This window comes from Paralichthys olivaceus, chromosome 16 (genome assembly GCF_024713975.1).
Source record: "Paralichthys olivaceus isolate ysfri-2021 chromosome 16, ASM2471397v2, whole genome shotgun sequence".
NCBI lineage: Eukaryota > Metazoa > Chordata > Actinopteri > Pleuronectiformes > Paralichthyidae > Paralichthys > Paralichthys olivaceus.
Genome location: NC_091108.1, coordinates 1555687 through 1582784, shown reverse-complemented (window position 1 = coordinate 1582784; position 27098 = coordinate 1555687). Strand labels below are relative to the sequence as shown.

The 27098-nt window shown below is 45.4% G+C and overlaps 1 protein-coding gene across 7 annotated transcripts in view; it reads right to left on the bottom strand.

Annotated features, from left to right (window-relative positions):
* Positions 1 to 703: 703 nt before the first annotated feature.
* Positions 704 to 27098, bottom strand: part of dip2ca (disco-interacting protein 2 homolog Ca) — a 92765-nt gene continuing 66370 nt past the window's right edge. For 4 of the 7 annotated variants that reach the window (XM_069511538.1, XM_069511540.1, XM_069511534.1 and 1 more), the window contains exons 6-38: positions 26831 to 26995; positions 26051 to 26170; positions 24922 to 25119; positions 22274 to 22365; positions 21510 to 21620; positions 21191 to 21314; positions 19851 to 19960; positions 18911 to 19013; positions 18752 to 18816; positions 18293 to 18386; positions 17519 to 17638; positions 16800 to 16914; positions 15521 to 15660; positions 15017 to 15153; positions 14735 to 14943; positions 14426 to 14540; positions 13861 to 14062; positions 13626 to 13735; positions 10234 to 10314; positions 9731 to 9854; positions 9374 to 9495; positions 9106 to 9217; positions 8590 to 8699; positions 7810 to 7940; positions 7378 to 7546; positions 7130 to 7300; positions 5803 to 5832; positions 4284 to 4345; positions 4093 to 4150; positions 3931 to 4005; positions 3536 to 3710; positions 3237 to 3360; positions 704 to 2927 (exon numbers count right to left, since the gene is read on the bottom strand). In XM_069511538.1, coding sequence (XP_069367639.1) covers positions 2675 to 2927; positions 3237 to 3360; positions 3536 to 3710; positions 3931 to 4005; positions 4093 to 4150; positions 4284 to 4345; positions 5803 to 5832; positions 7130 to 7300; positions 7378 to 7546; positions 7810 to 7940; positions 8590 to 8699; positions 9106 to 9217; positions 9374 to 9495; positions 9731 to 9854; positions 10234 to 10314; positions 13626 to 13735; positions 13861 to 14062; positions 14426 to 14540; positions 14735 to 14943; positions 15017 to 15153; positions 15521 to 15660; positions 16800 to 16914; positions 17519 to 17638; positions 18293 to 18386; positions 18752 to 18816; positions 18911 to 19013; positions 19851 to 19960; positions 21191 to 21314; positions 21510 to 21620; positions 22274 to 22365; positions 24922 to 25119; positions 26051 to 26170; positions 26831 to 26995 — 4127 coding nt within the window. In that variant the 3' untranslated portion in view covers positions 704 to 2674. The remainder of the gene's footprint in view (positions 2928 to 3236; positions 3361 to 3535; positions 3711 to 3930; positions 4006 to 4092; positions 4151 to 4283; positions 4346 to 5802; positions 5833 to 7129; positions 7301 to 7377; positions 7547 to 7809; positions 7941 to 8589; positions 8700 to 9105; positions 9218 to 9373; positions 9496 to 9730; positions 9855 to 10233; positions 10315 to 13625; positions 13736 to 13860; positions 14063 to 14425; positions 14541 to 14734; positions 14944 to 15016; positions 15154 to 15520; positions 15661 to 16799; positions 16915 to 17518; positions 17639 to 18292; positions 18387 to 18751; positions 18817 to 18910; positions 19014 to 19850; positions 19961 to 21190; positions 21315 to 21509; positions 21621 to 22273; positions 22366 to 24921; positions 25120 to 26050; positions 26171 to 26830; positions 26996 to 27098) is intronic. The other 3 variants (XM_069511535.1, XM_069511536.1, XM_069511537.1) reach the window with 3 other exon arrangements.

The window sequence follows — 27098 nt, the reverse complement described above, 5'->3', positions numbered from 1 at the left end:
AATTATAGTAAGATATTAAGATGTCAGTTGTTTTGTACATCATAGTATAGAAATGTAAGAAATAAAAGAAAAATATACTATTTAAAAATGTCAAATAAGTATTTGTACTCTAAGAAATTAAAAATGCATTAAAGCATAGAAAGTACTGGTGTTATTATTATAAACCACAAACTTTGTGCCATAAATTAATCAAACATAAAAGAGAAAAACCCAAAATATCAAAACTTCAAAACCCGAAAAACGTGATTCAAAAAGATTTGATATTTTAATTAAGTTCATCGTTGATTGTTAATCAATTTGAACATAAACTTAAAAAACAAAACAATTTTCAACTTTTGTCTGTTCCAGCAAATGACTCCTTTACATTTATGAACTTATATATAAATGTTATCAACACATTTTAATAAAGTTAGTGCGTATGATTAACAACATATCATTACTCCGAAGTGTTTATCGATGGGAATCATTTAACAATTATGTCTCCTGTTGAAACGTGTTTAACATTATTCAAATTGTTTTCATACCAATAACAATATTAAACACGTATTTGAACTTAAAAGTACTTACTAGTAAATTGCAGTAACATGTTTTGCTTCTGCAAACTAGATTTTTTTTACTTGAAGATAAAATTGAGATTCCTGATGTGAAGTATATAAATATATTAATTTCACCCCAAAATGTAACAGGAAATAAGACAAACATGTTTATTGTCAAAATGTTGAAATATTTATTTGATTGAAAGACTTCTGTCAACTCAAATAAGACATTTTTAAAACCTTTAAAAAAAAACATTTCACTGATTAAAGGAGAAAAAAAGGTGAAGAAAGTGCTTTTTCTTAAAAAAATCCTGATGTTGAACTTGAACATTCTCTTGAATCACAGACTGGAGGTTGTGTTCCTCCGACCTTTGACCTCTCCACAGCTCTGTAACCAGTGAAAGCGTCCCGGGGGTTAAATTCCTTCGCCTTCTGCTTCCTGTTTCGTTCAGTCTTTGTTCCTGGTGTGACATCACTGTAATGAGCCCTGATCCATCCATGTAAAAAATATGACAGACGTCTGACTCTGATATTTACAGTCGTAGCAGCTGTTCCACTTCCTGCCATGTCGGGGGGGGGGGGGCACTCCGAGGTGTTGATGAGGGATTCATGTTTTTTCAACGACTGTCGCTCCGTTTGAACCGAGGAGTTTCGATCCCGTGATGACGGAGAAATGACAACTTGTCTCGTCGTGATTCACTTTCCTGTTCATCACATTTTAAAGATCGGTTTGTTCCCTAACACATTTGAGTTTATCGGAAGAGTTCTGATCCAAAGTGAAACGTAAAGATGATAAGAATTGAATAGGACGGTATTGTTGTAGGTCTCCCCCTGGTGGCCACTAGAGGTCAGCAATATCCTTAATCCTGAAAACAAACTTTTTTTAAATCGTTCAGCGCTCTTCGTGCTGCGTTTAAGCCCGTTACTGCCACCGGCTGTTGATAAGTAGAATTGCAAGTACAACAGCAAAAACTGGGATATTCCAGATGTCTTGGTCAACAGAGAGACAACATTACACCGTTTCAGCATTCGTGTTGTGAATTCAAGAGAAATATTACTCGATTACAAATTGAAAGTACAATTTGAAGGAATGACTATTTTGGTTCAGAACTCTTCACGGGAATGAAACTCTTGTTTCGGGCTGACTCAAACATTTCAGACCAACATGCAGATAAAAAGTGTGAAGCTGCTTCTGTCCGCGATGAATCGTTTCATCTTTTAATATTATCTATAATCATATATTTCTATTTTCCATAATATGCTTAATGTGAGTGTGTCACTCATGATAATACAATGTTTTTTATATTAGCAAATATTCAAGAGCAAAACATTCTTGAACGTCTCGTCATATACTTCTAAAAGAGACAAAATAAATTAATCAGTTTCTTTTTGTACATACTTACATGATATGAATTTATGAAGTGTTTCGCTTCAGTCGAAGCCGGTTTGTACGGAAAACTAAACGGCATTGAAGGCTGCAGCCGTTAGTTTATGAAAGTTAGCAAACTGATTTCCTGCTGAGAGGCGACAAACGGTTCAGGAAATAATTACGAATTTTAAAAAAAAACGTACACTTACAAAAAAATAGGCGAAAAAAAACTAGCTCACATGACACAAACTGTTAGTACCTCATTGATTCACGCCCTCTGACCCTCGTATCAAAACATATCTCACACTTTCTGATGGTTGATACCATAAAAACTTAAAATATAATTTTTGCCACAGTTTCTTTTGGTTTTTCTTGGAAATTAGCTTTTTTTGAAAAATAACCTAAAATTTAGATCGTGGGTTAGAAACAAACAAAACAAAGTTGTCATGTCGTTTTAAAAGCCAGAATCTTTGCTACGTTAACGATTGTCCTCTTCTGCATCTGTTTCCTTGAACACTCTCTCGCCCTGGAAGGTGTTGGCTGCTTTTCTTCTCAGTGCAAATCTCACTTCCTTCAGACCAAAACTCAACCTGAACTCAACCTGAACTCTAATATCAACACTCGATACATACGCTGGGATAACGTGTTGCCTGAGAGACAAAGTTTGGGGCAAAAAAAATACTATTTCCTCCCCTTTTACCAGAAACTCTGGTTCCAACTCGTTCTTTGTGGTAAATCTGCGTCTCACGAAGTAATCCTTCGTCCGTCGCTACATGTTGTAGGCCACGTAGATGGGGTCCAGCTGGTCAGCCAGGAAGCCGTCGCGCAGGTGCATGCGCTGCTTCTCGCCGCGGGAGTTGATGGGGATGACGCCGATGTCGACCACCACCACCACACCCACGATCAGATAGTGCTCCTCCAGCACCACGTTGGTGACCAGGGGGACCAGGTCCAGGGCCTCCTGCTCCGAGCCGTCCAGCTCCACCACCACCACCAGCAGGTTGGTCCACGTGAACACGGCGCTGGAGGCACAGAGGACGAAAACACACACATGGGACCTCGTAATGAGGTTTTTGTTCTTATGACCACGAACATTTGTGAAGGTGTGATCGGGGGGGGGGGGTTCATTTTACGGATATTTTTTACTCTCGATTAATCGGAGCCAGTGAGAACGTGGCGATTGAAAATTATTCAGGGTTAAAAAAAAAACAACGTCCAAGACGCTCATGGTTTTAGCTCCTGTCCCTTTAAGACGCGTCCTCATAAAGCCCAGTCTGCTCTGATTGGATGATTGGATGTGACATCACATGGCCACATGATGCTTTTCTCACCATTCTGTGATGCTCTTGTGCGTCCTGATGACGGAGGTCTCGATGTCGATGGGGTGGTAACGCATCCCTCTCAGCTCCATGGCTTCTTCTAAAGCGCCGACCACGTACAGGGCATCATGACGCTCTACACACACACACACACACACACACACACACACACACACACACACACAATGCAGACCAAACCAGGTAGGATGAACACAAAGTTTTCTAACGTCACTCTACGCCGTAGACTGCTTATAACACATGGACAGTATTCGACGAGCTGACTGCCCCGATCAGCTCCGTCACGTCCTCACCTCCGCTGGCGTCGGTGAGTTCGGTCCTGCGGAGGAAGCCCAGGTACCCGGTTCGAGCCCAGACGGTTTGTGTGTCCCCGAAGCTGAGTCTGGAGTTGAAATGGTCCGACTGCAGCGCCTCGTCTCCGTAGACGGTGAAGTAACCGCTGGCGTTGTGGCCGCTGTGCACCCAGATCTACAAACACAGGTTTCACATCTATCCTGTGAAAAACGGAAACTGCCTCCGACACGAAACGATAAAAGTTCTGTCGCAACAACTGATTTTATTTCTAACGACTCCATGAGTTGCTCTGAAGTCTTCATCTCCTCCCTTCAGCGTCACAGTCTGCGATCTTTATGTTCATGGAAAAAGAAAACCGGGACTGTAATTGATCCGTGTTGAAGCTCAGACAAACCTCTCCCAGATGTGACTCTCCCATTGGTCCCTTGGTCTCCGGGTTGGCGATGATGATTCGGACCCCCGGTAGAATCTGCTCGACCAGAACAGAGCAGAGTGACAGTCTGCAGTAACATCCAAACACACACACACACACACACACACACATTAAAACACTCACCTTCCCAGACTCCATCAGTGGCAGGCTGTGTGGTGATCCCCGCTCTACTAATCGGACCCTGTGCAACAGTAGGAAATAAAACGAGTCTGTGAACAAACTGTTTTCGATTCATCTGTGCCGAGGGACTAAGAATCAAACACAGTGACATGGTTGTTGATTCCGGGACTGGAGACAGTTCTGTGTTGTCTCACCTGTCGTGCCGAAGCGCTCTCATGTCAACGAACACAGTTGTGGGGTCGGGTCCTGACGTGCCCTGAAAATCACCAGCGACGAAAGAGTCAACACAACGATGTTCTCTGATGCTAACATACGACTGCAAAACAACAACAACATCCACCACCACAACCTCTACAGCTACTTCTGCTCCTACCAGGCGGCCGAGGATGCTGGCTAACGCTCGTGCATGAGTGCTCACAAACACAAGCTTTTCCCCTTCACAGCGGAACGAGAGGCTTTAGGGGTTTTAGGGGAATTAAAGATGGAGAAACTGCAACATTCACAAAAGGGTGGAGGGAACAATGTGGGAGGGATTTGTGACGGAAATCCGCAAAACTAAACACGGTTCAAAAGGAAGGAAGAAGGAAAAGAAGGAAACCAACCGATCTCCGAAGACTTTTGAAAGGAGACGTATTCTGCTCATATTCAGGTTGATTATTTTACTGGAAATTGTTCACGCTCTAATGTTCAGAAACATGCCCACCGCTGCAGCTCCTCTTTTCAGCCTCTGTCTCAAACACTTGGCAGACTGGGCTTCCTGATGAAGCTCTGATTGGCTAGCGGCCTCTCTGTGTTGTCATTGGTCAAAGGCTAGATGCTAGACGAGCTGCTAGCGTGTGCATTGCGTAAATGTGTCACATGACATTGTGATTCTGTATTGGCTGGTACACTGGCGCACTTAAATATTCACAAAAAAACTACGTAACACGCCAGAGGAAAGAAAAAGCTTCATATGTCTCCTTTAGGAGGAAAAGAAAGAGAGAAACCAAGTCAGGGAAAAGAAAAGAAAGATGGAGGAAAGGATTGAGTGATTAGACTCTGGTGCAAAAACATAAAAACGTTTATAAAGTGTCTGGACTAAAAGTGAGAGGTGAGAGAAAAGATCAGGACGGAGAAGAAATAGGTCAGAACCTCCCCCTCAGACCTCCCTCATCCTCCCCCCTCCAGAGAGCCCACCACCAGACACACAGCGGCATGCTGGGAGTCGGAGGCCCTCGTAGACCCAGAGCACCGAACGTGCAGCGCAGACCGAGGAGCAGCCGGCGGATTTAAAAACTCTGATCTCGTGTTTGTCACACTTCAAATTTCTTCACGTAATATTTGGCAGCGTGTCGAAAAGCCCAGTCCACAGAGGACGGATCGTTTTCATGGTCACTCTCTCAAACTCTCAACTGTGAACCGACCGCCGACTTAGGAACGGACTGCAGGTTCAAAATAAACTTACTTCTAGTACATTTCTTTGATACTTGTACTTGAGTAAAGAGGTTGAATCTGTACCTTTACTTTTACTTGAGTCATTTTGGACTTTTGGACTTTTGGGAATAACTTTTTGTAGGAAGACCTTAACACACTGTTGGTGATGATGACACAATCAAGGCCGCTGCGTTTTCTCCCAGTTTCCTCAAACTACAACCTAAAGCCAGCTGATGAGTGATGTGCTGACGAGCAGTGGGTGTAGTGGTGGTGACTGGGGCGGGGGGGTCGGTTCCCTACCTGGTCGGCAAGCTTTCCCAGCCTGTGAGGCTACAGCAGCAAAGAGGGGCGGAGGAGGAGGAGGAAAGTAAAGGGGGAAGAGGAGGAGGGAAGGAAGGAGGGTGGAGACATAACCATGGATGAGATATGTGGGTGTGGTTATGCATAAAACAAGGAGGAAGAGGGAGGAAAAAAAAAACGTCAAGATGGAAAAAACTCAAAGAAGCTACGACAGTTTTAGTTTTAAGATTTTAAAAATAAAGTTTTAATATTAAATGATTAATTCAATTATCTGCAGCAGACGAAACCTGAGACTTTTGTTCCTTTTTAAAATCTTTTCTTTGGTTTTTAAAAACAATAAAAATATATGAAATGAACCTGTGAATAATCCACTCAAAGCTGAAAATCATAGTTGATGTGTAAAAGCAGAGATCAGCTTGAAATGAGATGAGACAAGCAGAGAGAAATCTGAGTGAATGTTTTTCTGGATGAGAGAAAATAGAATAAAATAAAATGACGATCTCTCTGGAGCCTGTGATCTCTGCAGCCTGTGATCTCTGCAGCCTGTGATCTCTGCAGCCTGTGATCTCTGCAGCTCCATCGACACGTTTCTGTTGTTGTCTGAAAACCACGAGTCATAATAATAAAATAATAATAAATAATAAAAACCCAATTATGTTTTTAAACCTGCAGAACCAGAAGTTAGGAAATGAACAGGTTTCATTCAGCGGATTTACTCGGCTGCAAACTTTCACTGTGGAGAATCTGAAAACTTTAGTTCTGTGGCTCCGTCACTTCATCAGGTCGACTCACAATCAAACAACAATTCAAAAATCCATCAGAGCGTCCGGCAGAGACAAACAGGCCCAGGACATGTTTCACCCGAAGACTGTAAAACCAGATGGACGACATGACAGCTCTCCAAAACTGAAGCCAATGCGTGACTGCCCCCTGGTGGCTGGCTGCCGTATGGGTCATAAACTAAAAAGTCACATACATTTTTCTCAAAGAGGCTGACGTTCGTCTTGAAGCCAGAGGATGGATGGGTTCAAACACAATCACAAACTGAAGCTGGTTGTCATTTATCATCTACAGTTAAGTGGCGTCAACAAAGCTGAAATGCTCTTCACCGTAAATTAGCTCCGAGGTTAATTGACATTTTGCCAAAAATACAAATCACCTGCACACAAAGAGCTCAACTCACCAACAGCAGCTGACGCTCACAAAGAATAAGAACCGCACGATTCCTACAGCAGCCAGAATGTCAAACCAAGAATCGTCCCCAGTCGCGCAACAGTGAAACGGAAGCGAGTAAAATCCAGAGGAAGGAGGCGAGAGTCTGACTGACCTGCAGGCAGATGGCCAGGTTGACCCTGCAGCCGAAGGAGGTGCTGACGGCTCGAGGGTGGAGTCCCAGGTCCTTGAAGAGTTTGGAGAAGGACTGCGTCAGGGCTATCCTGGGACGCTCCTCCGCTACGACCACGCAGGTCCTCACGCGAGACAAGTCCAAGCCTCGAGACTGTAGGGGACAGGAAGGATGGACGATGAGAAACGATGATGTCTTCAGTGGCTAAAATAAAAAGCTCCCGTCCCTACCTTCAGTGAGTCGGTCTGCAGGCCCAGGCCTTTGGTGCACAGCTCCATGACGCTGTAGGAGCAGAACGTGTCGCGGACTTTGTACTGACTGACAGCGGACAGCCAGAGAGCCGGGTTCACCTCCAGCTCGGACGGAGGGATCAGGATGGACTGGTGACCTGAGTACACACTGCAGAGAGACACCAGACCTGAGCACCGCTGAGTATGGGGGGGTTACGTTGTCCTGATGATGGACAAGATTCGGACTAAACAGTTTTTTGAAAACAAGCTAATTGTTGGATAACAGGGTGAAACCATAGACTGTAAATAAAGATGAACGGCATGACAGATCCCCCTGGTGGCTGGTTGCAGTATAGGTCATAAACCCCACCTCCTCCATGTTAGCAGATGGGACATGGACCAAACTAAAATGTGTGTGTGTGTGCGTCTAACCTGCAAAGGCACCAGAGGACGAAGCCCAGGCCGCAGTAGGGGTCCAGACAGATGGCGACCTCTCTGGACGGGTAAAGCTCACACTGCAGCTTGATGGAGCGGCAGAAGGCACTGGTGGCTGTGTGAGACATCTGCAGCACGCACACACACACACACACACACGCACACACACACACAGACACACACACACACGCACACACACACACAGACGCACGCACACAAACACACAAAAGGTGTTGACTTTCATGAACACAAACAGAAATATCATTCGTGTCAGACACGTTTTTTCAGACTCGTATAATAATGACTGTTGACTTAACACACTTAGACAGACTAGAGATACTGACACCTTTGACCTTTGACCTGTGACCATCAAACTCTGATCATTCAAGTGAACATTTGTGCTAATTGCACATCACGTACGTGTGTTCAACGAAGACAGGGATGACACATTTTTAACACAGGTAAGATGTTTCTAATGTTTTCACTGATTGAAACGTAGAGGAAGGGTGAAACATGGGCCAAGTGAGAACCCATGACACGTCACTACAGTTTCAGAGAATCTCAACACTTCCTGTCTGTCTGGCCCAAAATGTCTTTTCAAAATTCTTCTTTTTATTCTTGCAGCGTCGGGACCTCGCTAACGTGGGTCAGTCCCCTGATTGCTAATGCTTCACTTTAGGGAGCCGTCGTGTCGTCCATCTTCACATACAGTCTGTGGTGTGTGTGTGTGTGTGTGTGTGTGTGTGTGTGTGTGTGTGTGTGTGTGTGTGTGTTTACCTTGACTCCAGCGAGCATGCCAGTGGTGGAGACGCTGAAGTCCAGGTAGGCCAGGGTGTCGGGGTTGGACGGTTTATACAACAGAGGAGGTTTCTTCTTTGGCAAATCGTCTGAAGAGAAAATCACCATCATCATCACATCACTGCTGCTTTAACACAACTCAGCCATGAGTCAGTGTAGAAATACACACAATAGAATCAGATTGAAATGTAGAGTTTTGAATGAGTGATTGATTGATTGATTAATTGATTGATTGATTGATTGATAATCTCTACCTCCACCAAGAAGGTCGTGTTTTCACTTAAATGCGTTTGTTGCTTTATTTCACAGCAAGATTTCATAAATATGAGCTGATTTCCACCTGAGAGGAATCCATTCAATGTTGGTGCAGATTCAGGATTTTCATATTTCTACCATAAGAACAAGGCGATCTGTGGGTTTATTCAGTTTGCCTTTGCCTCTGTGTGTGTGTGTGTGTGTGTGTGTGTGTGTGTGTGTGTGTGTGTGTGTGTCTACCTGTGTCCAGGACAGGAGGCCACGTCCGGACGTCCACGGCGGCCGAGGCTTCCTTCGACCGCAGCAGCTTCGAGATGAGCTGTGTGGTCATCATACACACCGACCGGCTCACCTGCACCACACACAACCGACAACCTCAATCTGATCCAACACCACACACATCACGTCACGTGATCTCCAACAGCGTCACCATGGCAACCCAAACACACGTTTTCAACCATATTCTCCATCGTTAATACGTCAGTTAAAGGACAGCGACGGATTTTACCTCGACGATCATCTTGACGGTGGGAAGCGTGGTGGAGATGTTCTGCAGGTGAGGTGGTCGCACCGTGATCGGCACGCAGCCGGCGTAAAGGCAGCCGTAAAACGCCACGATGAGGTCGATACCTGGAGGCGGAGGAGGGGAAAGGAGGGAAACGGAGGGAGGGAGGCCCAAGAAGGGAAAAGAAGAAAAGAAGAAAGAGGAGAATGGAGGCAGTGAAAAGTGAGAATCAGAATGTGGTTTCATTGTCACGGAGCCAGAACCTTCAGCTGTCAAGCTCCTCTCCCGTGGAATCGTCTCCCAGGTTCAAACGTGAGAGGACGAAACCGAGACAGATCTGGAATGAAGGTGAGTGTTTACCTGGAGGGTAGACCAGTGCAACGTGGTCTCCGTCCTGCAGGTGGCCCCGTTCAGCCAGCATGGCGGCGATCTTCTCTGCTCGCTTATGCAGCTGGATGCAAGTCAGAGAGCTGGCTATCGTTCCCTGGAGGAGCGAGCACACACACACACACACACACACACATGATTGACACATTCAATCATCAGCGTGTATCACCAGATGTCAAGTCTTATTTTCTGTTGCAGCGTCTCGGCACCGAACAGCTGTAAACAAACCGGCGAATCATATTGCGATTATGCAAACGAACCGTCACACGGAGCCAGTTCACACACAACCATCAATTCATTTTCAATCCAGTCTCAACAAACACACAAACAAACAATTTCACGAATACGCCGTTCTTCTTCTTCTTCTTCAGTTTTTAGGTTTTTATGCAGATTGTGAGATGATAGTGAACTTTCAGGCCAAACTCAAATCTCTCTCTCGAGATGTGAAACAGAACGATGGTGCAGACGGGTCTTACTCTGGAGTTGAGCAGTGTGTACAGCACGTGGTCCGGCGTGGTCTGGGCTCTCCACTGCAACACCTCAGACAGGAAGAGGAACTGGAAGACACAAGCAGGGATACAGGAACAGTGAGACTGGGTGACACGCACACACACAGACACACAATCCTGAGCACATGTAGAAGGAAACAGAGCAGAGTCCAGTCAGTCAAAATCTCTTTATTGTTTTTATTTATCTTTGATTAAGAGAAGTTTACATTAAATTGATCTAAAATGATTATTCTCAGACTCACGTTTCCTGGTGGGCGGAGTTAATCAGGGCAGACACGAAGCTTTGGCCGTTGTCGTAGTAACTGACATCAAACATTCACATGTTTTTTGTGTCGTTATTTGTATTATTTTATACGAGAGCGAGAGAGAGAGAGAGAAAGGATCAAGCGAGAGAGAAGAGTTTGTTTCTGGCCTCATGAATTTTTCCTCATTTGTTGTCGAGCGGTGAATTGCGCGGGGGGGGGGGGGGGGGGGTGATTCACGCCTCTTATGTTTTGTTCCGCCAGAGGAAATCAGATTTGTGGATAGGACAGAGTAGAAAGTGACGGGTGACTCTTTACTGACGATTATTTCTGAAGACTTCCCATTTTTTTTCTGTTTCAAGCCAAATAAAAAAATCTGAATAACACAAATATGTTTTAATTAAATTATTAATTCAAGTTCTAATGAACAACAGAACTACGTTTCTCAGGTGGAAGCAGTTTCTCGGTGATTCTGTGGGAACTCTTTAAGTGGTGGATACTGTTCTGCTGAAAACATCCCTCAGCTCCTCACTGTGCAAAGTTTCCGGTTTCAGCCTTAAAACCCTGAGAGGCCGTGAGCTGACGAAACAGCCTCTCAACGACTCGCCACCCGCTTCACACGCACAAATCTCTGGCGGCGAAAAGATGTAAAGACGGCTTTTCTCCCGCTGGATTGAAAACATCACTCGGCTGCTCGTCGACTCGACTCTGAGCTTTCATGAAACTTTCATCGCAGCAAATCAAAGTCTGCTTCCTTTACTCTTTCCTCGCTTTCCTGCCTCATACATGAACATGGAGAGTTTGGTGAAAGCCGTTCTCCTAAACGCCTCGCGCCTCCATGACTGGATGAGCCCAGTGATGTCAGCTGAATCACAGCGTCCTGAATGTGGAGCTGGTGACAATCATTCAAATACACAAAGAGACTTTGAAGACGAGAAATAAACTAAAACACTCGATGTAATAATAAGAATCTGTGCGTGTGTGACTCACACATCTCAAGAACCATTCTGTGTTACAGCTTCATACTCGTCATGTGTACTGAGCAAGCTGCCGACCGGAGCTCTGTACCAGCAGCTCCTCAGGTTCTAACTGAGCCTCAGGAGCCAGAAATCATTTCAGATCATCCGCAACCAAACATCCAGATGAACCTGGTGGATTTCACCCATCTGGTGGTTTGTGTTTTATGAAACCTGAGATCAAACTGGAGCTGCTGATAAAAACCATGTTATCTCTGAGAGAGGGCCGACAACTGCACCACCACAAAGAGCCTCTGTTTGCAGTGTGTGTGTGTGTGTGTGTGTGTGTGTGTGTGTGCGTTCTTGTTGAATTCCAGCGTGTAGATAGAAATCTGATCTCGTCACTTGAATTTTATCCGTTAGTGAGCGCTGGTGTTGAATTCTTGCGCTCACACACTGAAGTCTGCCGCTCCCTTGTCGGTTGTTGTCCCATTATCGGACGTTTACGATCATTTCAACGAACTTAGCCACAGAAATCACAGGTTCACGTGTTTGTTCCCTTGTTTCCGCACCAAAGAAATGAGTTACATCCGTACTCTGGTCTGTTTAATTCCACTTCATGAGTGTTTTAACTGTGTAAACGTGCAAAGGCTCATTTATGCTCAACGTTAGATCCAAATACAGAAAAGTTCATTTCGTCTAAATTTGTGCACGTTGTCTTGAAGCTTACTGACACTGATGAAAGTGAAAGCGAAATGGAGCAGTACCACCTGGAATTGTAGGGGGCAGTGCAGCCAATAGTTCAAGCGAGATGACCATTGGACATGAGGAAGACATTTCAACTGTCGTGAAGAAAGATTGCGACATCGCCAGAAACTACGAGCGTCTTTTCATTCGGCCCCACCCTCATGTCTGTTGTGTCGACTCTGCCCTCTAGTGGATGTGTTGCTATAATTGACGTTTACGTGGTTTGAAACGCACGTGTTTCTTTTCGGCAGAATAAACAAAATGAATGAGAGCTTCAGAGTGAATCACGTTTTACTCCGACACGAACAACGTGCAGATGAACGGAACCAGCTCATTCACACAGAGGGCTCGGTTTTCAGAGGGATGGACATGGAGGGAGGTGGGCGGGGTTTTCCTCAGAACCGTGCAGTCATGTAAACAGTGATGATGAAGGAGTGAGTCGTGTTGATGGGTCAGAGACCGAGCTTCTGTTCTCACCCTGAACTTCTGTTCTCACCCTGAACTTCTGTTCTCACCGTGAACTTCTGTTCTCACCCTGAACTTCTGTTCTCACCCTGAACCCGATCAACCTTCAGCCGACGCAGATCGCAAGTTTGTATTCTGGACGAGGTTTGACCTTCTGACCCGACGACGAAGAAAAACTGAAAACACGAACTTCGTCTCATTTACTTGTCAAATATACAGACGAGAGAAAAAAAACGGGACCTTTTTCTGAGACAAACTGGCGGACAGCCGGACGGGCAGCGTGTGGTGGACGTGGCTGCTGTCGCCTCACGGTGCGTTGTCGTCACCCGGGTCCCGTCTCCTCTCGTCAGAATCTACAGAGCGAGAGAGGCCGCCGCTGCCAGACGCCGTAACTGAAGACACTTTCAGCACGAGACGAACATCAGGTCTGTGTGTAACGTTCACCGTCTGCTCTCGCTCTAATCACACTCTGCTGTTTTCTTTCTAATCCGTTTGCTTTTCATTTTCATCTTCTCTCGTCCACGCACTCGCTCTTCACGTCTGGTTTTCTCGCTCTTGCTCTCGGGTCCAATTCTCTCGTTCTCTGTTTGAGTTCCTTCGATGACTTCCTCTGTCGCTCGTTTCCGACATAAGCAGTAACGGCAAAGCATCGTAAACACAAACCACGTAGCGTCCGGCTCCATGTTAAGGTTCAGTGTAAGATTTAGCTGCAACGTGAGACTTCGCCACTAGATGTCACTAAATCCTACACAACCTTTAATATGTCAGATTGTACTCTTGTTTCAAATGAAGATTCATGATGATTTTTTTAATTAGCGTTGTGACATAAAAATGGAAGACACAAATGGAAACAAATGAAGAAGTGTGACAAGAGTGAGAGAGTGTTGATGAAGATGATGAAGATGATGATGGTGGTGGTGAAAACCAGCACACCCCCGCTCACACACACCTTCCTTGCCTGGTCATTGTCTTCGATCTGACCCAGATCTCTGCCGCTGGCCTGAGCGATCCTCTTCCCCGACACCAGGTTCCCGACCATCACAGACGCGGGACCGATCTCTGAGGAAGAGGAGGGAGAAGAGGAAGAGGAGGGTGACAGGAAGAGAAATAAGTGATGTGGACGTAACTCAGAGTCGTCCCACAAACCGTCGCACCATCACACACTCTGACACACCCACACTCACCTGGCTGCTTCTGCCGGGGCTTGGGCAGGTTGGTGACGCAGGTGTGTGGGCACATGAGCACGTTGCACGGGTGCAGCGCCCCCTCCAGGAAGAGCTGCTTGGTCTCCGACAGGTGGATGCCACCCAGGGGAGTCTTGGGCAGGGTGTTGGAGGGCACCAGAGCCAGGCAGTACACCCCCACCTGGTGGATGCCGTCTATCGCCTGGAAAGTTACAGTTAGAACCCGTTTTCTCTTTGAATTACACAGTTTTAACACGTGAACATATAAATCCTAAACGTCCCGATCGTTCACATCTTTCCCCAGAGCCGTCACGTGATGTGACATCATATCAGCCTCTATTAAAAACCCTGAATGTGTCGATAACCAGACGAGCTTCATTACAAAAGAACGACTTTTGAATGTAGAAGAAAAGATTCGGTTTTATTGCGGCCGTAAATATGCAGACGGCTTTTATAGTTTCACCACAGACTCCACTCCGGCTTCGAGAGATCTGAGGTTTAATCTGCACAGGTTGTACAGCATCTGTGTGTGTGTGTGTGTGTGTGTGTGTGTTTAACAGTTTACCTGCAGAACTCGGCTCATCCACTGGAAGCTGTCCTCCTCGGTGGAGTCCGGCCGCTGCTCAGCCACGACCACGATCCGCTCGTCATGGAGCACCGTGATGGAGAACACTGCTATCCTGCAAAACACACACACACACACACACACACACACACACACACACACACACACTAATGACACAAAATCCAAACTAGAAACCTGAGTATGAGTTTGTCTCTTTAGAAGACAGCTGTAGAGAGAACCGTGAGTCTGAGAAGTGACGACCAAAGGTGAAAGTGTCTCTGAAGGTCTGGCGCTGCAGGAAACACTGACCTGCCCCTGTAGACAAACTTCATGGGCTCCACGGCGAGCGCGGTGGCAACGATGTCGTCAGCGTTGTGCCGACGCCCCGCGACCACCATCAGACCGTCCATCTTCCCTGCAACAAAGATCAGGCCTGCAGGTCCAATGAAACCCAGCAGGCCGGTCCTGGTGAAGGGAAACTCGCTGACCGGGGCCCCGTTGCTGGACATCGGGAAGACCTGGGAGGAAGCACAGTCCGGTTTCAAGTCTGAGTCTGAAGACAGGAAGTAAAAAAAGCTTTCACGCTCTCACCTCAAAGGTGTTCTTCGTCATGCCAGCCAGGCCGTAATAGGAGGTTCCCGTGGCGACAGTGCAAACACACAACTCTCCGATCTCATCGGTTTTGCAGAGCTGAGGGACACCTTCGAGCTTCACGACGCACATCATGGCTGCAGAGAGAAAGATCATTTTCTTAAACGCATCATTTACGTCCCATGAGAGGAGCCGAACCGATCTTCTCATATAACTGCCGGGACAAATACTGCAAATACAAATACTAAGGTCACGTGACAAATTATACCAGTACTGCCGTCAGAGAAGACCAGACTTTCATGTCAGTGTAAAACGAAAAGAACGGATGGAAACGAAGAAGAAGAAGAAGAAGAAAGACTCAAAGAACAGAGAGAAGAACAAACGTGGTGAGAAGGAAGTAAAGACAGAAAGTTGAGAAGCAGATTTCTTCTTTCCGACTCTTGAAATGAAGAAAAGTCTCAGAGACGTCAGAGGTGATCTGTGTGTGGAGCAGGTGGATCTCACCTCCGGGCATGACGGAGCCGACATCCTGCAGCGTGAGAACCGACAGCTTCTCCTCCGAGTCCACCCGGATCACGCCGTGACTCAGACCCTGCATGGACAACACGCCACGACCAGGAGGGGTGCTGCCCTCCTCCAACGGCCTGCAGGGGGCGGCAAGGAGACATCGTCAGATGGCACGGAGGGTTAATTACAATTATTAAATTAAGTTCGCAATAATTGAGAACATCAAAATATTTCTGGGGGAGAACATTTCAAAATGTGGACATTTAGAAGAAATGTGTCGCAATGAAAAAGGGAATTATGTTTTTTCAAATTCATTTTATCCACCAAATTAATATAGCTGGTTCATTTTAATTTGAAAAAAAAAACAATTTAATTTGTGTGTTACCAATATAAGTGTTTTTTTAAAGTTGGTTGAACTATTTTGTTTTCCCGATGTGGGAGCAGAGGACAAAACATTTGAATGTGTTTAAATCATTTCGGCACAGTGAGGATGTTTTGTGAAAATACTTTTTGGAATAAAAGGACAAATTACAAAGTGAAGCTATTTCTCTTTCTCGAAGGAAACTTGACAAAGTCACAAAACTGTTTGAAAGTGAGAATCTCTGCAGAATGTTTTTAATCAGACAGTTTTAGGGTCGAAACATTTCAGGGAGAATGTGGTAAAACTTAAAATGTGTGAGTCAAGTTAATTACTGCACAACACCGACTCAGATAAAATGCTGCTTATTAGACGTGTGTGCGACAGAAACACAAAAATACACACACACACACACTTTTACAGTGTTGTAATTAACATCCTGAAGCCAAACGTACAGCCAACATGTGAAAGGCAGCTGCTTCATATGTGCAGTTTACATGTTGAACTACAGACGATGAAAGAGGATTCAAAGTCTCAAAAGCCACAAATCTGTAAAGTCGGGACTTCACATAAGTTAAATTCAGACCGGGACGTAGAGGACGGAAGGAAACAGCTGTTTTCAGTTGGTTTTTTTTACTGAGGAAATAAATCTTTATTATGTTAAATCTGAGAAAATGTTTGGGTCGAGGAAAAAAGAAATCAGTCTCCTGAACATGTCGGAGTTTTTTTTTTTATCAAGATCCAGAAATTATTCTCTGAGGGGGAAAAAAATTCTAAAGACATTAAACAAAACAGAGATAATAGGAGAGTTTCAATTTCAATTTCACTTTTGTCTTCATACTTCTGACATAAGCGTCAGATGAAGCTTTAGTTTCCTTGTGATTTTAAACACGTGCGTTCGACTAAAAAGATCTGTACCTCCTTATAGCTACCGTGAGAGCCTCCGGGGAGCTGGCGCAGGGACAGATGACCTCCGGCTTCAAACCTTTCGTCTGGAAGACGTTGAGGAAGGCGTCACAGGATGAAATCGACCCTGAGAGAGAGAGAAACTCAATTCATCAGTCACTTGGATTCAAAACAGCATTTCCCCAATGTCTGCAGTTTCAGTTTGATGTCCTGTCGACGCACGGCTGCCCGGCGTCTCCACGTCCGACGAGAGGTTGAAAATCGTTTCAGTTAACTGTTGTCGAAAGACTCTTGAAGCTTTTATTTATATTTACAATTCATCAATTCAACTTGTCTTGTGTCACAGAGACTCAAACCCTTCCGTGTTTGATACAAACGTTTTTGGAAAGTTTGAATAATTTTTGGATGGACAGGACATTTGTTAAAAAAAAAAAAAGCACTTGAGCGAGTGAAACTATTCCAGGAGAGAGAGGAGACTTTGGGATGAGAACTATTTTGGAAAGAGAGAACATTTTTACTGGGTGAGGACAAAACAAACACAGTGTTTCCAGCAAGTCAACGTTTTACGTGAGATGAGAGTTTTTTAAGGATAAAAAAAATGTGTGAGAGTGCGATGAGAACATTCAGCGAGTCACAGGGCTCCATTCAGTGCAAATACACAAACCTAATGTCACAGCAGAGAGCTGAAGCGTACGAGTACAAACGACATCTTTCAGAGAGCGGGTTCTTACAGGGATTCGAACCGTCAGCCACCACCAGCATGCGCAGGGAGCTCAGGTTGACGTCGCGCTGGTCCCGATGGGCCACCAGAGCCCAGTGCATGTCCCGCGACTTCACACACGCCACTTTGGCTACACAACGAAAAAAAACACACAGTGAATCACAGATTTGACTACGACACAAAAAACCAAAGGAAACTGATGACGACTCAGGACGCACGATGGAGAAATGTTTGACTGGAAACTAAAGATGGACGACGCGTTACTGGAGCCGCCATCTTGTGCCGGGGACGTCATTTAGAACGTACACCCACTCGACCAATCACGAGTCCGCCTAAGCTGTCAATCATATGGTCACATACAAGTAGCATAGAGGAGGCGGGGTTTATGAGCTATACTGCAGCCAGCCACCAGGGGGCGATCCAGAAGGTTTCGCATCACTTTTTGAGGAGCGCTCATGTCGTCCATCTTTATTTACATTCATGAAGCGACACAGACACAGAGACTTTCTGTGAGCTGGTTGTTTTAAAAAGATCCGAAAAAACTTTACAGGACAGAAAAGTTCACTTGATCTGATGATGTCTGACGATGTTTCATGATGTTTGATGATGTTTGATGATGTTTCATGATGTTTGATGATGTTTGACGATGTTTCATGATGTTTGATGATGTCTGACGATGTTTCATGATGTTTGACGATGTTTCATGATGTTTCATGATGTTTGACGATGTCTGACGATGAGTGTGGACGTGGTGTCTCGGTCCACATGCAGGTGGACTGGTTACCTTTGTACTGGCAGACTTTTTGGATCCAGGACAGAGGGTTGACCTTCATGAGGGCGTAGGGAATACTGATGACGTGCATCATGTTCATCACACTCTGAGAGAGAGAGAGAGAGGGGGGGGGGATGTTTCCAACAACAATTTGAAAAGAAGTGAGACGACGTACAAACATATTTAATCTCATGAATCATTCATTCGTTTTTATCTTGTACTTAATCCGCTTCCTGTACATCTACAAATATGTTTTTACCTAAAGCTCTAAACTGTATATTACGTATATATATATATATATATATTCATATTTATAGCGAACGAAGGAACGATAAAAGTTGAGTGATCATCCCTGAACCTGGTGAACTGCATGTATTTGTACTTTATTTTAAACTTCTCATTTTTCTCTCCAACAAAACAACAGTCAGCTTCCTGTGAAATGCTCCCGTCCTGAGGTGGGGTACTTCTTACCGTGAGGACGGCGTGCCACAGTCCTACGTCCTTCTTGAAGTCTAATACATTCACTATGGTCTCCGCTGGAGGACGGGACAGACAACACAACGTCGTGTGAATCCAGCTCGACAGTAGAATGAAGGTGAGAATGCGTGTTTGTGTCACTGTGTGCGTTACCTTCTGTGTACGAGCACGACTGTGTGAGGGCCTGGCAGTGAGTGAGCATCGCTATCCTCATCACCGTCACACCCAGGACGCTGCCGTCCTTACACGTCTTATACTGGACGGACAGAGGGATGTCACGGATGGATGGACAGTTACAAAGCAAAGCAGCAAACACACAAACAAAATATATATACACTTATAAATACAAACCGAATATATCTACACTTACAATTATAAACTCAATAAATCTAAACTCAAGCTAAACCAGAAAAATAAACTTAAAATAAACAGAAATCTACTTTATTTGTAGAAATATTGAAGATAAAACTCAGAAACACTTTGTCTGAACCAGTTGTAACGACAGTAACATGATTATTTTTATCATGACTCAGTCGTATCGATCTGAGTATTTATATTATTTATATAAATATCATCTCCTCCGTCTGCGCAGACAAGACCGGTCTATAAATGCAGGACATTATGGGATGCTGTTGAAGTCATAGACGAGACATCATCTTTCAAAAACAAAAGACACACTTCTCCTTCTCGTCTTCTGCTCAAAACAAAAGGTCGATCGTTTTTCAATCGTCTCTCCTCTTTCATCATTTTCCTCTCGGCCTTTTTTCAATCCGCGGTGCGATCACGGGGATGTTTCACCTTGCTGCCGGTGCAATTACTGCCGGGGCTAACAAAGGGGACGCTGGGTAAATTCCAATCAATCAGACGGGATGATGGGATCGACCGGCAGAGGAACGGTGAAACGTCCGCTCAGCCGTGGTGCGAGCCTAATCTAAAAAGACATGTAGCACCATTGATTTCCATTCACAGGAAAGTGCATGAGCGGAAATGTTTGGGGTGCCCCAGTGTAGAGTGGTATCAGTGTGTGTGTGTGTGTGTGTGTGTGTGTGTGTGTGTGTGTGTGTGTGTGTGTGTGTGTGTGTGTGTGCAGTACCTCGATGTAGGCAGTGTCCTGGTTTGCGTCCTTGATGTCTGGGAACCAGTCTCGCGGTGGTTTGGAGAGGTGTTTGGACTCGCCGACGAACCACAGCACCTTCGGCCAGCCTGGTACAGAACAAAGTTAATGAAGTCCACATTACCGAGCTCCGTCAGAGCAGGACCCTCCGTCACACCGCTGCTGGACGGATCACAGATTTCACAGGTACATTAAGTCGCCGGGCAGAGACGGAACAAACAGTGAGCCACGTGAACGAGGTGAGTTTAAAAACCCGCTGATCGATAAGAGGAGCACTCCACCTTAATGACACACACACACACACACACACACACACACACACACACACACACACACACACACACACACACACAGTGCTGAGTGAGGAGCAGTGAATCTGGCGGCATCATGTTGCTATTTATACGTCCATTACTGAAAAGCAAACAGTCTTTATTAATCACAAGGCGATTCTCTCTCTCTATTCAGCACTAATGTCTCTCTATTCTCAGTCTATCGTGCGTCTCCGTCCCTCAGTTCTCTCTCTCTCTCTCTCTCTCTCTCTCTCTCATTGGTCTTGTCAGTTGTTTTTCTATCGATCTGCATCACTGCTGCCGCTTCTCTCTCTCTCTCTCTCTCTCTCTCTCGGTGTCTGTTTCTCTGTGTCTCTCTATCGTCCTGTCATCCATTACTCTGCCAGCTGTCTGCTGCCATCAGTCTTTCCATTCATCCTAATGAGAGACAGAGCAGAGCTGCAGTGAAACGAGAGAGGCACGGTCAGATCTCTGACTCTGAACTCACTCTCTCTCTCTCTCTCTCTCTCTCTCTTCTCGGGGACATTCTGGTTTTCATTCTTTTCCTGAGGACGTCCAGGATCATTCACCATGAACAAAGTTTTTTTCCTGCACTGTTGTTCATGTGAGTCACAAATATCAGTGTTCATCGTGAAGTACTGTTTGTTCTTATGGCCTCTGGTGCACTTTTATAAATCTGAGGAGGTTGTAATGTCCACACGAGCTCCTCTGGTGGTTTCAGGCTCCAGAACAATGATTCTGTATTTTCGGCCGTGATTGAAAATACGTTTGAATAAATATGGAACCAGTCTGATCGTAATCGTAACATTTGAAGGCTTTTGTTTTCAAAACTCATTTTTCATTCATGTCTGCAGTACACAAAAGTATTTTTCAAAGTAAAAAGGAAGTAGATTTGTGCAAGAATTCCCCTTTACACTGTTTCTTTGTATTCAGCACTTCATTCAGTGTGTGTGTGTGTGTGTGTGTAGCTACACTCTGAGCCAGTATGTGCACAAGTGTGACGATAGCGTGTGTTTATTCATGTGAGACCTTTGAACTGTGGGATCTCTCCAGTGGGACTCTTGGGTAACCCTTTATGACAGGCGTCGCTGGTCAGAGCCACCGTCACTCCACAGCTGCCCAACAGAAATCCAATCTGCTGACTGCCGGCGTCCTGGACAGAGACGGACAGAGTTTATCAAGACCTGCCCCCGGGTGCTGCTTCGCTCCTCTGGTGTGTGTGTGGATGTGACTTTGGATCAGGGACAGTTGATGCACGAGAAACTGTCGCGCTCGAATAATCCTAAAACACAAATATCTCAAAAGCAAACAAAGTCAAATCTGTGGACACGTTATTCTGGACACTCACCTTCCTGGTCAGTGGTACTTCTATCGGCACCGGGACGACCTCAGCCAGCAGGCAGCCGTAGAACGCCGTCATGAAGGCGGCGGGGTCGTTGTTGGGGAACACCAGCGCCACCTGCGGGCAGCGGAAGGCAGGACCTCAGGGTTACTGCGTTTGTTTTCTCATTGGTCGTGAAACGTCTATTTCCCTACATCACCACATGCTCGGTTTACGACGAAGGATGAGGAACACCAGCTTTGTAAAGTTTAAAATCAGGTGCTCGTTCAGGGACTTAGTTCTTTGCATTTTCCCTCTCGGTGAATCGTCTCAAAATCATTATCTTCTGTTATCTACACCGTGACGTCTCATCTGAAACGAGTTTTCTGTCTTAACAGCAGAACAACACGTTTCCTCCGCTCCGCCATGTTGGATCCAGAGTCTGGTTATGATAACAGTGTTGAACCGAGGCTGAAGTGCTGCTTAATAGCTTCCATATACAGAACTGAACTGTGTGTGTGTGTGTGTGTGTGTGTGTGTGTGTGCAGTATAAGCTAAGTGCACCTGAGTGAATGAGAGCGGTGTAATGATGCTTTAACAGGACTAATGTTGTCAGTGCAGGTCTCATTGGAGACGTTCAGGTTTCATGTGTAGATGATACCAGCGAGAGAAGGGGGGGGGGGGGGGGCATTAACACACACACACACACACACAGGAAACTGAATTCAAAATACAGATGAAAGAGATGTTCCAGAGTTCCAGAGATGTTGGGATGTTGGTTTGGTTCTCACCCGGTCGCCAGGCCTGACGAGCGGCTCCTGTTTGGTTCCCAGCTTGTGCAGCAGGTTGTAGGCCACCTTCACACTTCTGGACCAAAGTTTACCTGCAAGCAGAAATAAATAAATCGTCACACGATGGAACAAAGGACGACACCGTCTGAGACAAAGTACTGAACTGACGTGATTCGTATTTGTTTGACCTCGTGAGGGAACTGGCTCCAATCACACGGACGTCATAACACTCCACAAACCGAACCCTGCAGTGTAACTGGATCCATGTACAGTGACACTTCACACACACAGACACACACTACACAGTCGTACACAACATTTGTGCTCGAGCAGCAAAACACACAACTCAGAAACTTCATATTTTCACTCTGCAGAAGTTCAGTGTTGTTTTCCCGACAGGACCAAGTCGACTCTGTTGGGTAACGACGATAACTCACTACAGCAGAATCAAATTCCATCCTTTGCTTTCTGTCCCTAATTCACAACATCTGGCAGATGCAGATGTTGTGAATGAGCGACCAAGTGTGAATTCCTCATTGTTTTTCAAACAAACTGAGGTTTTTTTTCCGATGTTTGTCAGAACTAATGAGTGAGGAGAAGTTTTGGGATCCCGTGAGGAAAACAGACGAGTTAGGAGAGGAGGGGGGGGGGGCTGGGGGGGGGTGGCTCCCACCTCCTCACTGATTCTTTCAACCCCGTGCCGTCAATGTTGTTATCGTCCGTTACTTTCGGTTGTACGATCAGCTCAACCTCAAAATCAGATACAACCGTTCTGGTGCGTTATAATCCTACACGGGCACTTCAGCAACAAGAGAAGGTTCCTGCCGACATTTCAGGAAGCCGAGCCGTGTCCAAATCAGAGCGCTGCATCTCCAGATGTAAGCACAGATCTGGGGGTCTGGCTCTTTCTTTTTTTTTTTTTTTTAGGATGACGTTACTCAATCTACCCGTGAAAGATTTACCCAGCAGCCTTTTGTCCTCAGAAACCGAGAGAAAACCCATCTCATCGAGGAGCTTGATTTAATAACATCGATGCTTTGGTTGTGAAATTAGATCCCGGCCACTTTGAGAACCACAGATACTCTCACTAAACGACTCCGAAGACAACACAGATAAAACTGGTCCTTACTTGAAGGACAGATATCACATGATGATCACAGAAGAAACAGGTGGATTGGACTGAGCCAATAAAGGTTGATTATAATGTATAATGAACTTTCTCACATTTAACACGAACAAAGCGTCTCCCGCTCGTTCTCAGCGTGAGACACCAGAGACGAGCTGAGCGGCGTGGAGCAGCTGTTACGACGCCGATCCTCAGGGGCCTCGTCTGAAGCTCGTAAAAAGGCTTCTCATTATGACTCAAGATGTTTTAGAGGATCTTCTCGACGTTCCTCGTTGTTCTGCAGGTAATGAAGGTGAGGACGTCTGTGACAGGAAGTTCCGGGAGCTCTCGGTGTTCTTTGGAGGACTAGTTTTATAGGTCACAGGAAGCACATGTAGGAGCCGAGCACGCAGAGTCGGAGCATCTTCATCAAGACAAAATAAATACACACACACACACACACTCTGTCTCACCGTGTTGTCTCTCTGAGTGCAGGCTGAAGACACTTCACAGTCAGGTGAGCGTCCACATCGTCTCACCATCAGCTCCTCACTCTCTCACTCACACACGACCCCTCCCACCCTCTTAGAGCCACCTCCCTCTGGCAGGAGGCGCGATCACTGCACTGATGTCCGCGACTGTGACATTTTAACTTTCATATATCCACATAACGGCCTGACTGTCCTTTGCACAATCCAGTCTCTAGTGCTCACTCACAACATATGGCACAATCCCTCCGCTTATAGTATTTTAAAATATTTTTCATATTTATACTTGCAGAAATACACCACAGTAAATTCCCGGTATGTGTAAACCTGCTATGCTGCCAATTAATGCTAAATCTGCCTGATTCTCTCATTACCATCTGTGAATTAAACGTTGAAAATGTTTTTCATATCTCACAATGTTAAAGAAAATGAAAATGAATTCCTGATGTGGATTCACACTGAAATCTAATGGATTCTTATTATTGTTAAAATTGACTTTTTCTGCAAAGCGTTCTTCACTTTCCCTCTTTGTCACACTAGCGTGCTCGACTGTCCGGCTGCCGTGAGCGGACTCCTGCTCACACACACAGCGGGAGCCAAACATTGTTTGGTGCTTCAGATAATCAGCTCGGCGAAGCCTCAAACACAGGATGTAATTCTGAGCGAACCCCTGATGCATTGATGCAGAACCAAAACACTGGAGCTGCAGAGAAGTCAGATGTGTGTGTTCATAACGTTCTCTGATCTGCAGCATCAATAACTGACAAACACCAAACTGTCTGTTGGTCACAGTGATGATCCACCACGGAGCCGAATCTTCTTACAATCAGATCACCCAAAAAACTTGGCGATAAAACTTTCTCCCAACAAAAGCTGCCACTGATTTCTAACCTTGTTCGTCCCTCATGTGTTTGACTTTTCTGGCTCTGAGACTTTCACCGACAACATCTGGTTCGACGTGGAGTCACAGCACAATCGGAATGTTTTATTGACGCGAAGTTCTCGTAGGACCGCCCGCGTCAACGCAACCTTCCGGGGCCCGAGGCCCTGCTCACCGTAGGTCAGCACGTAGAGCGGCTTGCCATTGGTGTCCATGGTGGTGAGGCAGGGGGCCTTCGGGGAGATGGTGCCCCACCTCTGCAGGGCCGCCTCCAGGGACGGGGGCCAGTTGGTCACCACACCCAGCTGCTCGCCCCTCATGACCACCATCGGGGCCCCCTCAGCCTTGGGCTGGTTGGGGTCGGGCTGCTGGACTGGAGGAGACCAGGACACAACAGAGTTATATTAGATTTTATATTTGTTTATGATATGAATGGGTTTTTTTTTTAATGTCTCTCTTCTCATATTTAACTTTCTGCTCTAATGTCGACGGATCTTCAAGCTGCTTCTGGTTGTTTCCTCTTCGTTTCATCCAGTGAAACACTAAGAGCTGTGTCAACAAAGTTTATAATTACTATATGATAATTTATAGCATCGCTCTGTGGGAAGGAGTCATTTATTCAAACTTAACTTACAAATACAATCTCATCCATGTTTTCTAATTACAAATTAAATTTGTTTCATTTGATTTAACGGCGTGAGGACGTGCATTTATCACTGCTGTATCACTGAGGATGTCCACGGGAAGGAAATGATCTTTTAATTAAGCAAAAACACTTTAATGCATCTTAACGACACACTGAGTCGTCCCAACGTTTGTTATTCACGCCTAAATTATTAATTATCTTCGGGCTCTGCAGCTTTTGACACTGGAAACCAAAAGGAAATATTCATCAGTTAGATTCAGCTTCGCCACAGCTCACATCAGGAAACAAGAGGGTTTGGTCGACTGTGATTGTTTTTCTGTCACATGAGAAAAACTCAACACGAGAAGAAAGACCTTAAAATGTTCAAGTCCCCTTTGGGCGTCTGAACTGGAGGTTCTCGTTTTGCATTAGTTGTAGTTTTCTCCATCAGCAAAAACCGTTAACGTAAAACAAAAACCGTGTTCTTACTTAAAAACATTCTGTTTCGTTAGATAATGACGAGGAGAGACGATCAATAACTAACAGTGCACACTCACGAATATCTTTCCCCTAAACAAGATCTCTAAAGCGTCAAATCTCACAATGTTAAAGAAAGTGAATCTTAATAAATTCTTTAAAGAAATCTTTAAAAAAGTTAATAAAATAAAAAAGTTGTTACCCTCCAGGAGCTCCTCGAAGTCATCGACAAAAAACTCTCTGAGCGGCGGCCGCTTCGGTCTCTTCAGAGTGTTGACGAGTTGCTGAATCTTGGCGGAAACTCTGCTGCTGACTGGGACACCTGCGGAGGATGACATCACACAGACGCTTCAAAGCAACACATCAAACCTCCGACGTCTGAGCAGAAATCCACGATAAGTGTAACTGGCCCAATATGAGGCTGTATTCAATTATGTATATCGTTAATTTCAAAGACCCTTAAAAATATATAATAAGTAGGAGCTGGAACAAACAATGAATTCTCGTCTCCCGCGCAGTGAATCAAAAGTTAAATCCTCAAAAATGTAATGAAACAACTGACAGAAGATCAGAAAACAAAGAGGCACAGCTCCTGGGGACAATAAAACCATTTACAATCTCTGATTCTGAAATCCGCTGTGAAAGAGCGAATCTACGCTTTCAAACAAACGTCCCCATAAGCTCCCGTCAGGCAGCTGATCCGTCACAACGCGTTCGAGAGTTCGCTGATGAAATGAGTCGGCGGCAGCTCGTCGGACGGAGCATGAAGATATGAATCAGCAAATCTGAGTCCTCGGTCATCTCTGGATTCCTCTTTTCTAAATTAGCCAAATTAAAACGAGGGACTGAAATCTGACTTTTCCCAAAACACTCAAACCAAATGAAGGAATATAAAATATTCAGAAGCTTTGTGAGTTAAAAGTTATAGGATCAGAGAAACATCACTTTCTTATTGCTGTCGTTTCTTCCAACCATCACTCACCGTCTCCCGTCTCCATCAGCTCGGCGTTGCCGTACTTGGGCGTCTGTCTCTGGGCCGCGGTGCCGCCGCCGCCCGGGGCTCTCTCCACCTGGATCCCATCGGCGGCGGTGGTGTTGGCCGAGCTGTTGGTGTAGCCGGTGACGTCAGGAGGGGCAGAGTGGTTCTCTGGGATGTGAGATAAGGGAGGACGGGAGGTTAGTGATCCACAGTGAAACAGAGAAATGACTCCGAACATGTTTCTTCCAGACTCTGAAAGGATTCCCTCGGG